This window comes from Pipistrellus hanaki (assembly GCF_964339955.1).
Source record: "Pipistrellus hanaki genome assembly, chromosome: 5".
Lineage (NCBI taxonomy): Eukaryota > Metazoa > Chordata > Mammalia > Chiroptera > Vespertilionidae > Pipistrellus > Pipistrellus hanaki.
The window spans coordinates 21,757,639-21,769,790 of record NC_140507.1 but is presented as its reverse complement, the minus strand read 5'-3'; the positions used below and the strand labels follow the sequence as shown (position 1 = coordinate 21,769,790).

Genomic DNA, 12,152 nt, shown 5'->3' with positions numbered 1-12,152 from the left:
CTCAGGCCCTTTCTGCGGCGCTTACAAAGGAGAGACTACAGCCGTATGGATGGGGCCCTCCCCTTCTCATTCGGCATCCCCTTCACAGCCTCTGAGATAAATCTCTGGCTCAAATGAAATTGTTAAAAAAGAAAACGGCAAAAAAAAACAAACCCCACAAAAAAATGCCGTTGGGGCAGGAGATGCTGACTAGTTCTGTTTTTTTTTTTCCCCCACAAAACAAGGAGCATTTCCTCTGAAGAGTAGAGTAAACGGTGTTTATTTTTTTTGTTGAAATTTTCAATCAAAGGGAATTGTTTAATTAAAAAAAGAAACGTATCCCCTTTCACTTTAAATACTACAGACAACCTCATTTTATCTCAGCAGACACCTAGCAACAAAACACTGGACCCACCAGAGAAAACTGGGCAAAGGAAAGCATCAGAAATTCAGGTCAACTATGGAAGCTGGCAGCGCTCAATTCTAAACAGAAGTGTCCGGGACCGATTGGGCTGGACAAAAGTGTCTTGGAACTGGGGATATGGGGAAGTTGGACTCCTTTGAATTCCCTCCCAGTTGTTTTCTGTGTAGGGAAAGGAAAGTCAATGCATCAAATGAAGACCCAAAAGAAACATTTAAAAACGTGTTTGACTAGTATTCAGTAGGTGAGATTATTAAGTAATAATAACTTGTCCTCCTAGTTAACCTTGTCCTGGAATATATATAGGTTATTTGTAGCCGCCACTGCTATAATATTTTCTGAAGGATGCCAAGCTGTATGCAAGATCTTTTTGCTAAAGTCCAGGCTGTCGACGCTGATCTCGTCTTTCCTCCGCTTGCCCCCCACGCACACTTTCCGCGGTTTCAGGATGGCCCGGGGTTTGCTGTTCTCCCTCGAGGCCTCCAGGGTGACGTCACGCTTGGTGTTTCGGTCGAACATCCTGAAGAAGTTGTTGTAGGAGCCGGTCATGATGACACTGCAAGGCAGAGAGGAAACAGGGAGCCACTGAGTGCTGTGGAGAAAGGGCAGTCACACCCCCCTCTGGTGCCTGTCTAATGCAAGCACCGCCACTCTGTGGCCTGGTAACAAACCCCCAAACTGGTTCTATAGTGCGACTGCTGGTGTCCTTTGCAGTCACTAAGAGCAACAAGCCCTGGGCTTGGACCTAAGAATGGTGGTAAACTTCCTTGTTAATTATTTCTGTTCCCTAGATTCCTTTCTGTTCTGGGGCTAAGTCAGTGAGTCACGGGATTGCGGGCTCAGAACTGTGAGGCTGGAGAAGGTGAGGAAAGCAGGAGCACTTTGAAAACCATGAAGCCCTGTGCATATTTATTTGTTTATTATTTAAAAAAATATTTTATTGATTTTTTACAGAGAGGAAGAGAGAGGGATAGAGAGTTAGAAACATCAATGAGAGAATCATTGATCAGCTGCCTTTTTTGCAGGCCCCCTACCGGGGATGTGCCCACAACCAAGGTACATGCCCTTGACTGGAATCGAACCTGAGACCTTTCAGTCTGCAGGCCAACGCTCTATCCACTGAACCAAACTGGTTTCGGCACCCTGTGCATATTTAAAGCTGACCTCCAAGGCCCTTCCCAGCTGTGGGACATTAGGATGGCCGGTGAGCTGCTTGTGTGGCTAGACCAGTGGTTGGCAAACCACGGCTGCAGCTCTTTGGCCCCTGGAGTGTGGCTCTTCCTCAAAATACCACGTGCGGGTGCGCACATACAGTGTGACTGGAACTTTGTGGTCCATGCGCAGAAGTCGGTTTTTGGGCTGGGCGAGTCTATTTTGAAGAAGTGGTGTTAGAACACTCAAGGGGCCAGAGCTGCAAGTGGCTTGCGAGCCGCGATTTGCCGACCACGGGGCTGGACGGATTGAACAAGCTTGTGTGGGTGGACAGTGGCACCAAACAGGGCCCAGGACGTGGCGGAGTCCCATTTTCTAACATTTTTTATGTTGTTTATGTTCAATGACATACATAGCATCCTGCTATTTACTCCATGGCCAGCATTAAATAACATGCTGTGTGTGAAGGTGCCTGGTACACAGTTGGTGCTTAGTAAGCGTAGTTTTTAGATCTAGGCTAAGATAGAGGGGAATGAGGAGCAATGACAACAAATACGCAAATGACAGGTAAAATTAATCAACAAGTACATTATATGTAAATAAATAATAAGATAACGGGGTTGGCTAGCTTCTTGCCCCTGTAGGAGCTTTTGTTCATGTATCACCATTGCTTTGCGCTCTCCTCCCCACCTCCGTCCTACACCAGCTGGATGGTCTTACTTGGGTCCTCCGCCGTCTGGGGGATTTATCCCAGGCTGCATGGAGGACACTCTGGTTCACTGGCTAAGAGGCTGGACAAGGGACAGAGACAGCTCATGCTCACTGAGACTCTGAGGGCTTTGGCACCGTCGGGTTTCTGCGCTTTTGGGCAGGACTGTGGGGCTGGTGCTGACTTCTCCAGGGACAGCCCCTGGGAGCCTGTGCCAAGTTCTCCCAGAACCCGGAGATCCATCTGTATGTGTCAAACTAAAAATGAACGATTGGGAGGTAATATGAAGCATTGTTGAAATCAAAGGCCTTAAAACAGTAATAAATCACGTAGAGGGAATGTGATGAATGGGGCTGGCTGGCATTCCGCTAATGAGCCGCCGGGGCCTTTGGCCAAGTCTACACTAGCAGCTTCAAGAAGTAATTTTCGATCTGGAAAGTTTGCAGTCACGTGAGCCATTCGTGCTGGGATCTGAGGGAGGATCATTAGTGCCCTCCATTTTGGCTTGCTGGCCTTGCTCTGGGGGGGAGGGGGGAGAAGGGATCTTTTGTGTAAAAGATCGGGTTTTCTCGTTGATGTCCAAGGGTCACCTGCGCTGGTGCTGAAAGCAGAGTCAAGGGTCTCCCTACGTCCTTCCCTTCGTCCCAGGCCTGACCCCAGGGGCATCCGGTAACCCACATAAGACCTCCCTGCCAGGCCTCGGGACCGGACATTGACATCCATGGAAAACACACTACCCAGGCCCCCGCCGGGAGAGGGCCCGCCTTCGGGAGGCTCCCGGTCACTGAGCCTTCCTCACCTGTCTGACCCATTCCACACGCACTCGAATTTATCAAAAATGCAGTCGTTTTCGTAGAGGGAGCACAACTTGCTGCGGAGGTAGTCATGGACCTGAGGAGGAAAGACAGCAACAGAGTCAATTACGTTAAAAAAGGATGCTTTCTGTGAATGCCGCCTCCGTGGGTGTGGGCTTAGTTCTTTTGGTGTAAACGCGCCTCCATCCAGGAGGTCCCAGTCTGAAACCAGGTGCGGCCCTTCCCAGCGGTGGGGCATTGGGATGAGCTGCTTATGTGGTCAGATGGGTCAAGCTAGCTTGGTAGGTGGGCAGTGGCGCCCAACAGGGCCCCATAAGTGGCATAGTCCTATCCTTATCTAAGCCCAGCAGTAAGGAGAGGTGATGATAATAACAGGCGTACACAGAATGCTACTTGTTATTAGCCGGGTGCTTTGTTCATAAAGTCTCATCTCAGGATAGAGGGACTGTCATTTGCTTCATTTCAATGGAGCATGAAGTGTAGGGTATGACGTCATGTGTCCAAGATCACACAGGAAAGAACATGACAGGATGGGAACTGAACCCCCGTATTCGGGTTCCAGGGCACCCACTCTCCAGCAATCTGCCCCATTAGCCTCACCTTACACGGGGTCTCAGTCCCACACAGAAGCTGCGATAGTGACCTGAGACAAGGCCAAGGGGGAGACAGACCTGGGTGAAGGTAGAGGGTTGGTGTGAAAAGCATGTGTCACTGTGTTTAGATTTAGAGTGATGGTTCCTTCTCCCTTGCCTTGCAGCCTGGGCCCCTCACCTCTCCTGAGTCCTGCGGGATGCTGACCCCTGGCTCAGCTGTGTGCGGAGTACTGGACAGAAGACTGAGGTAAGATTCATTCCATGTGGCCTTACACGTTTTGGGTATGTGCAAGCTCTGAGTCATTGGATAGCGTACTGCTAACTGCAAATCAATTTCCTCCACCGTGGCTCTGTTGTTCCCCCAAGGTTTTAGGTCTTGCCAGGTGTCTGCTTCAGGGCTGTGGGTGGGGAAGGCGGATGCAGGAATGAGGCTTGTGTTCTGCACTTGGTATCTCTGCTGCAAATTAACTCATTTTCTCCCTTTCTGCCACTGTTTGGGCATATTGGAAGTGGCTCAGGAGGCCATTTCTGCTTGTAGGGGTGAAAATCTTGATTGTTAAAAATTTTTTAGCATAAAACCAGAAGAGCACCTGAGGGCAAAAGAGGGCTGATTCTGGGTATTGACCAGGGGTTGGCAAACTTTTTATAATATAAAGGGCCATATGGCCTCTGTTGCAATAACTCAGCTCTGCCCCTGTAATGCCAAAGTAGCCATAGGCAATACATAAACAAATGAGCAGGGGAGTGTTCCAATAAAACTTTATTTATAACAAATAACAGGATTGGCTTCTGGGCCATACTTCTGTTTACCCCATTACCTCAAAGCACCACAGACTACTTTCAATGAAGGTGGTGATGGTGGAGTTAAGGGACTCGGCATTGGTCTCATTTCTAGAAAGTGTTGATTCTGGCCCTTATCACTGACTTGTCTCTTTGCTGTGCGTAATGAGTGGGGGAGAGGGAGAGAAGTTGGGCTGGGAGTGAATCCAGGGGAAAATAGGAGCCAAATTTCTTATCCCGATGCTCCAGTTCTCTTACTGTTGGAGAGAAAAAACTCTCTCCCTTCCTCCTTCCTCTTCTCTGGTGTGGAGCAATTTTAAGGCAAGGCACAGATGTGAGTGGTATTCTAAGAAAGGGAAATAAGTTTTGCAAACCCTTGGTTAAGCAGGTTTGTATAATGCAGCACTTCTTAGAGTCCCACAGTGGCCAAAGAAATTGTAAAATTATAAGAAGGGGATAGAATATTCTTTTGCTTCACTACGATCATCCAACTTTCTTCTTTTGGTAGGAGAAGTATCAATTATTGTCTTTAACATAATTAGGATTTTGATAGGGAGGGGGGGGATAGAGCAGTAAGGTTTAGAAATAGGGCAGTGGTATGCCTTTTTAGGCCTGACCCAGGCTGTCCTCTCCTTGATGACATTTGCTTATAGAAACACCACAGGTAAGTAATAAGTATCAGAATGTGTGTGCTTTGGAAGTATGGGCCCAGTAGTGGGAACTACACCACCAAGAACTCCATAAATCATTTTAAAAATTTACTTTTCCATTAAAGTTGACATGCAATATTATATTAGTTTTAGGTGTACGACAGTGATTAGACATTTCTATGCCTTATTAAATGATCACCCCAATAAGTCTAATATACATTGTAATAACTATGGGTGGTGTCAAATGAGTGAGAGGCCCAGTGCATGAAATTTGTGCATTTGTGGGGGGGTGGGTGGGGAGTGGAAAAGGTCCCTCAGCCTGGCCTGTGCCCTCTCACAGTGCAGTAACCCTTGGGGGATGTCCAACTGCTTAGGAGGCGGGAGAGGCTCCCGCCACTGCCGCTGCACTTGGCAGCTGTGAGCCTGGATTCTGGCTGAGTGGAGCTCTCCTTGTGGGAAAGCACTGACCCCCAAGGGGCAGATCCTGCATTGAGCTTCTGCCCCCTGGTGGGTCAGTGCGCATCATAGCTACCAGTCATTCTGTGGTTGGGCTGAAACCAGCTCTCCAAGGAATCCCAAATTGCCAGGTCAAGGGACCTCACTGGTGCATGATTGGGGCTGGCGAGGGATGTGAGAGGTTGGCCAGGTAGGGAGGGACCATGGGAGGGCTTCATGGCTTGTCTGGCCCATCTTGCTCCGTCTGATCTGCCGGACCCCAGCAGCAATCTAACCTACCAGTTGGAGTGTCTGTCCCCTGGGTGGTCAGTGCATGTCATAGCGAGCAGTTGAGCAACCTTAGCATATCATTAGCATATTATGCTTTGATTGGTTGAACAACTAACTGGACTACTGGGCACTCAGCACATTAGGCTTTTATTATGTAGGATTCCTGACAGTGTTTCCTATGCTGTCCTTTACATCCCTGTGACTATCCATAAGTAATTCCTGAAGGATAAAAGTCAGGAAGAATCCAAAGAAAACCTTGTCTGAACTAGTACTAGTATTTTCTCCTCCCCACCCCCAATTGAAGGCATCTGAAGGAAAAGAAGAGCTACTGTGAAGGTACGTTACATTTATGTTCTGTTGTTAAAAATCTTAGGCAAACAAGATGCATCTTTCTTCATGAGAGGCAAGAATAAGGTAAGATACACACATGAGAAACAGAAAACAGAGCAAGAGATAACTTAAAACTCATCTTATTTAATGCTTCTCTTTATGTTTCAAATATTTTGTTTCTGTGTTCCTATTAGATTGTGTTTGACCTTTTTGACAGTGAGTCTTACAAACCAGTGGTTCTCAATTATGTACTTGTGGAAATCTGATGTTGGTAGTTAATGGTCTGCTCATGAGGCCTTCCAAGTGCAGACTCTATTGGTTTGTTCTTATATTTCAGGAGTTCACACATTTTTCCAGTAAAGGGTCAAAGAGTAAATATTTTGGGGGTGGCTGTGTTTCAATAAAACTTTATTTACATAAACAGAGGCAGGGCTAGATTTGGCCCACAAGTTGCCATTCCTTCTTCTATAGGAAATCCTGAAAATAGCTTATCATATTTACGTCTACAGCTCAGGGCAAGCCTTAGTAATTGATTATGGGATTCTTTCCCATTGGAGCAGGCCTCACAATCTTTTTTCAACAGTGTTCTAGATACTCAATCAGCATTTATTTACCATCTTTGATATAGTATATAAATGTAGTGATATTTCATTTTAATACATGTGCTAAAATACTGATTTCTCAGTGCTCTACAAAGTAGATCTTCAAGTCTACCACTAGCTAAACATGGTTTGAAAACCATGATCTTAAAATGCGGATTATTCAATGTCACTGATAGCTAGCTGTGCTCTAAAAGCCTTTCCCTAAAATGAAAGTACTAACTGCTCTTACCACTGTGTCACCTGAATCTACTTCTCTCTAATCAAGGCTCTGTCAATACCACCCATACTCAGGTTCCAGTTCCCGTTGCCTTCTTTTTTGTGTTAAAGTTTGAAACACTAGATGGTTTGTCCGTGCAGCTGGAAGAGGACACCTATGGACTGAAGATGGAGGACTGTGAGTGAGAGCTTGGGGAGGTGCTGTGGAGCTGGACCTTTAACTCTGGGGTATGCTTTGGGGGACAATAAGATCCCCAATATACAAGGGGATGCTCTTTGAACCATAGGGGCAAACAAATTATCTCAACTCCATATGTGGTCTTGAATTCTGGCCCCTAGACTAAGGTGACCAGACGTCCGAATTTTTGGCAAAAATCAGGACTTTTTTAAAACATCGCGGGACGTCTGGTCACCTTACCTATTTACAGCACCCTCTGGAACTCTCGTTAAAGTCCTGGGGATCCTCAACCTCCTCTCTGAACTTGTCCTCCTTCTCATGGAAAGATCTGCTTTTTGTAAGGCTGCTCACGTGGTGGCAGGTCTTTTGTTCTCCTGGGACAGAGTGGGCTTGTTGGTGCTCCTGGAAGCCATGTCGGCAAACTCAGCTCCCTGGTACACATCCTCTTTACAGTCCCCAAAAGTTCCCTGAGCCCCTCTCCCTCTTTCATCACTATTCCTGCCATCATTCTTTAGTGATTCAAATATTCTCGTCTCTTGGCCTCATCATTTTCAATGAGGTTTCTCCTTTGTTTCCTTGGCCATTCCTATAACTGTATCCTGTTAACAAGTATTGGTCTATTGCTACTTCCTGATTTGACCTATTTTCCTTCTTATCTGCCATATATATATATATATATATATATATATATATATATATATATATATAATTTATTTTATTGATTTTACACAGAGAGGAATTGAGAGGGACAGAGAGTTAGAAACGTCAATGAGAGAGAAACACCGACCAGCTGCCTCTTGCACAGCCCCCACTGGGGATGTGCCCGCAACCAAGGTACATGCCCTTGATCGGAATCGAACCCAGGACCTTTCAGTCCACAGGCCCACGCTCTATCCACTGAGCCAAACTGGTCCCGGCCTTATCTGCTTTTGATTCAGTGGTTCATCATCATAATCACTCTCTTACTATATACCTTCAACAAACCTACTTTTCTTTTTCTCTCCACTGTACTCATTTTGCCAAAACCCCCATCATTAGTTAAATCTAACTTTCTGCTCTTCCCTACCTGTACCAAGCAGGTGAATGTGGTTTGGAAGAAACACACAATCCTACAGGTAACCTCACTGAAAATAATATAAACCTCAAGTAGATCCCTGAGTAACCCTCCATTTCCCTAGTCCAGAGGTCGGCAAACTGAGTTGATATAAATCTAGGTTCTTACTGGCTTAATCACAAGGAATAACAACAGCCTGTAATTAGTGATCAGCAAACTCAGCTCGCGAGTTTGTTTTGTTGTTAAACTGAGAGCCGCAGTTTACCGACCACTGCCCTAGTCAATTCACTCTTTCATGAGCACTTTACACTTTTTCTTCATCCTCACTAGGCTGATGACCTTATTTTACTGAGAAAATCGACATAATAAGAAACTGTCTATAGTCCCATCACATAACTTACAAACCTACTGCATTTTTCTTTCTTTGATAGATGAATTGACCATCTTCCCCTCTAAGGCCAATTCTGCAATGGTCTCTCTTCCCTCAAGGAATTTGTTCCTTTAGCTGTCTCCCTCTCCATTGGCACAAAACTTCTTTAAGCCTGTATCCCATGTTTCTGTTTCCCTTCAGAATAAAATTTCTTGAGTTATCTGTATTCACTATGTCCACGTCTTCTATTCAGAGTCTGTCCTGAACCCACTCCAATCAGACATTCATCACCCACCTACACCCCTTTCACGGAGGTTCCTGAGAATCTCTACATCACAAAGTCCAAGGGTCAAGTCTCCGTCCTTACTTGATTTAGCAGCTGATGACTCCCTCCTCCTTGGGACCATTTCTGCACTTGGCTTCTAGGATATTCCCCTGTTTTCCTCCTATTTGCCTGGCCACTTCTTCCCAAGCTCTCTTGCAAAATCGACTTTTTATACCCAACCTCTTCTTCTCTAATTAAATGCATTTCCTAGGGCTTTATGTACCCTCAGGAGTGTTCAATGTTTTTCTCTAGGCAAGATATGTCCAGACTCTTACTGAGCTGCCTACTTGCTATTTCTGGATGTTGAGCCAATTAAAAATGTCCAAAGCCAAACTCTTGACTTCCCATCCAAATGAAATGGAAACGGCACTTTGCTTAGCATAAAGGTCACACACTAGTGATGATCCTGGGTGCTTCTTTTTCTTTTACATCCCATCCTACTGGTTTTATCTTGGATATACTAGTATACCAAGACTCTGGCCACCTCCATTACTAATACTGTCATCTAAGCTACTAACACCCCTTGCCAGAATATTGCAGTAACTTCATACCTATTCTCTCTCTCTCCTCCCCAGCACAACTAGAGTATTTATTTTAAAATGTTAGTCCCACAACTTTGGGCACAGACCAAACCCCTCTGTACACTATGAAAGAGTGAATATTATGGCATGTGCATTATATCTTAAGAAGAAATATGTAAACCAAATTTCTCTGTCTAGAATTTCCTCACTTTTTTTTTTTTTTTTTTTTTATCTAACCCAAGAAATCTTTAAAATAAGACTAGTTTATTCCTGCCTCTTGACTATTGCTTCCATTGTACTCTTGCCTGGAATTAGCTTCTACAAATCCTTTCTACCTCAAAGTCTGGTCTTCCTCTTTAAAAAAACAACAGCCAACCATTCTAAACAATACCTTCTCCTTTTTTGTCTGCAAGTCTACAAACCACGCACAGTCTTCCTGGTTCCTCTTCCCTCCACACCCAACAGCAAACCTCACAGACTCTCCATCCTCCCGCCTTCTCCACCTGCACGCCACCATGGCCTCCTCCCTAGATTCCTTCAATCTGTTTGGCAAGTTGCACTATGAAACGCATGGTAGAAACAAAATTCACAGTGGCATTTCCCACGTAAGACTTTTTAATGGCTCTCCATTGGACCCAGACTGAAGACAAAATAACCTAATCTACTTGACCAGAGCATATGTATCCAAGCTCTTCTTTCTGCTTCTGTGTCCATGTTCAGGACATAGAGAGCTCCTTTCTGAACATACCAGGCTTCCCTTGATTCCAGGAGAACCTCTCTCAGCAGGCGGGTCTCCCTGCATGAGCTCCCCTGGCACTCAGTATCATCTCTCCTCACCGTACACTCAGCTCCCTGTTTGTCATCTCACTTCTCCACCAGACTGCCAGGAGAGCAGGACCACATCTGAATTGATGGTATCCACCACACAGCAAGTGCTCAGTAGATAAGGATTAAGTTTTAGCCCCTCTATATGCACCTCTTAAACCCTGTGGTTCCCACGGGATATACCATTCTAATTTTTCTGTGCTGTGATCAGCCTTTGCGGGCAGAGGCTGACCTGGAAGCCCACAAAGGAAGCATGTGATACTCGCATAGGGGGAGGGTAGTCTGTACCTGGTAAGTCTCGATGGGGCGGTTTTCCATGTTGAGGTCCCAGACTTTAACGGTCAGGTAGTCCCTGGTCATGATGTACCTCCCGCTGTGGCTGAACTTCACATCCGAAATTGAAGAGATAATTTCGGAGAAAAACGACCTGTTGCTCGGATCTTCTGGCTCCTCAAAAACTTCCGAACAAAAGCAAAAGAAGACGAATTTAGCGCATTCTTACCAACAGGTTAGAGTCCATTGATAACAGAACTGTCAGCTCCTTGGCAGCAGAAAAAGCTGTCACTGGCCTCTGTATTTTCCTTCTGATGGGAGGACTGGCATGGGGCCTGTCCCATCCATTCATCTGGCTTTGACCATTTCTGAGCTCCAGGTCTATGCACCTAACTCTGTTTCACATTCCCTCTTGTTTCTGGTGCCACTGTACATACCAAAACCTGGAGTGATCGTAGATGCTTAAATACAAAAATTTTTACTGCCTTATCAAGATATAATTTGTATACCATAAAATTTACTCATTTAAAGGTTACAATTAAGTGGTTTTCTGCATAATCACGAAACCATCACCCCAATCTAAATTTAGAACATTTTCCTTTACCCTCTCAAAACAAACAAACATACCCACTAGCAGTTACTCCCCATTCCCCACCCCTAGGCCACCATTAATCTATTTTCTGGTTCTATGAAATCACCTATCAATGGAACCATAGAATGTGTGGTCCTTTGTGTCTGATTTATTTTATTTAGCATCATGTTTTCAATGTTCAGCCAGGCTATAGCAATCATCAGTACGTCAATCCTATTAACAACTAGATAATATTCTACTGTGTGGACATACCACATTCTCTTTACCAGTTCATTTGTTTCTAGACATTTAGGTTGTTTTTATATCTCTTGGCTATTATGAACATTTATATCTCTTGGCTATTATGAACATTCATGTACAAGTTTTTGCATGGACATATGTTTTTGACATTTCTTGGATTGTGGTGTTTAATAATGGGACTTTGCTGTTATTTACTAGAGTGTGAGCTTGGGCAAGTTACTAAACTGTGGCTACAATGTCCTTCCAATATAGGATGGGGCAAAAGTAGGTTTACAGTTGTTTGTATGAAAAATACAATAATACATAAGTAAGTAAGAATAGCCTGCCTGGAGGGGCTTCAGTTGGTTGAGCATTATCCTGTGCACTGAAAGGTTGTGGGTTTGGGTTTGGGTCAGGGCACACTTGGAAGGCAAGAGATCAGTGTTTCTCTTTTTCCAAGCATGTCATGGGAAACAACCTACACAAAAAAATAAGAATTAAACCGAGACCTACTTTTGCCTTGCCCTGTATGTTGTTTGCTTGTTCCGATACCCAGCCAGGGACTTACCATGTCTTTATTGCTTTTGCTAATTTCCACTTACAGTAATAAAGACAGCTCTAGAGTTTGATATTGTGGTAAGCTGCATTACCTTGTCTTTTACCTTGATTTTGAACTTCTCTGGTTCAAATTGAATGTATCTTGCTATCCCATTTCTAAGCTCTGCTGATTCAAATGCCTCTTTTTTTTTTTTTTTTTTTTTTTTACATATTATTTTAGCCCAAATGATCTTTCTCTGAAGCCCCATCATACTTGGTCTGGCT

The 12,152-nt window shown here is 44.7% G+C and overlaps 1 protein-coding gene across 5 annotated transcripts in view; it reads right to left on the bottom strand.

The window, feature by feature from the left end:
- Nucleotides 1-243: 243 nt before the first annotated feature.
- PPP2R2B (protein phosphatase 2 regulatory subunit Bbeta) overlaps nucleotides 244-12,152 on the bottom strand; it is a 352,055-nt gene continuing 340,146 nt past the window's right edge. For all 5 annotated transcript variants that reach the window (XM_084883166.1, XM_084883167.1, XM_084883170.1 and 2 more), the window contains 3 exons: nucleotides 10,535-10,704; nucleotides 3,061-3,152; nucleotides 244-956 (listed from right to left, as the gene is read on the bottom strand). In XM_084883166.1, coding sequence (XP_084739292.1) covers nucleotides 677-956; nucleotides 3,061-3,152; nucleotides 10,535-10,704 — 542 coding nt within the window. In that variant the 3' untranslated portion in view covers nucleotides 244-676. The remainder of the gene's footprint in view (nucleotides 957-3,060; nucleotides 3,153-10,534; nucleotides 10,705-12,152) is intronic.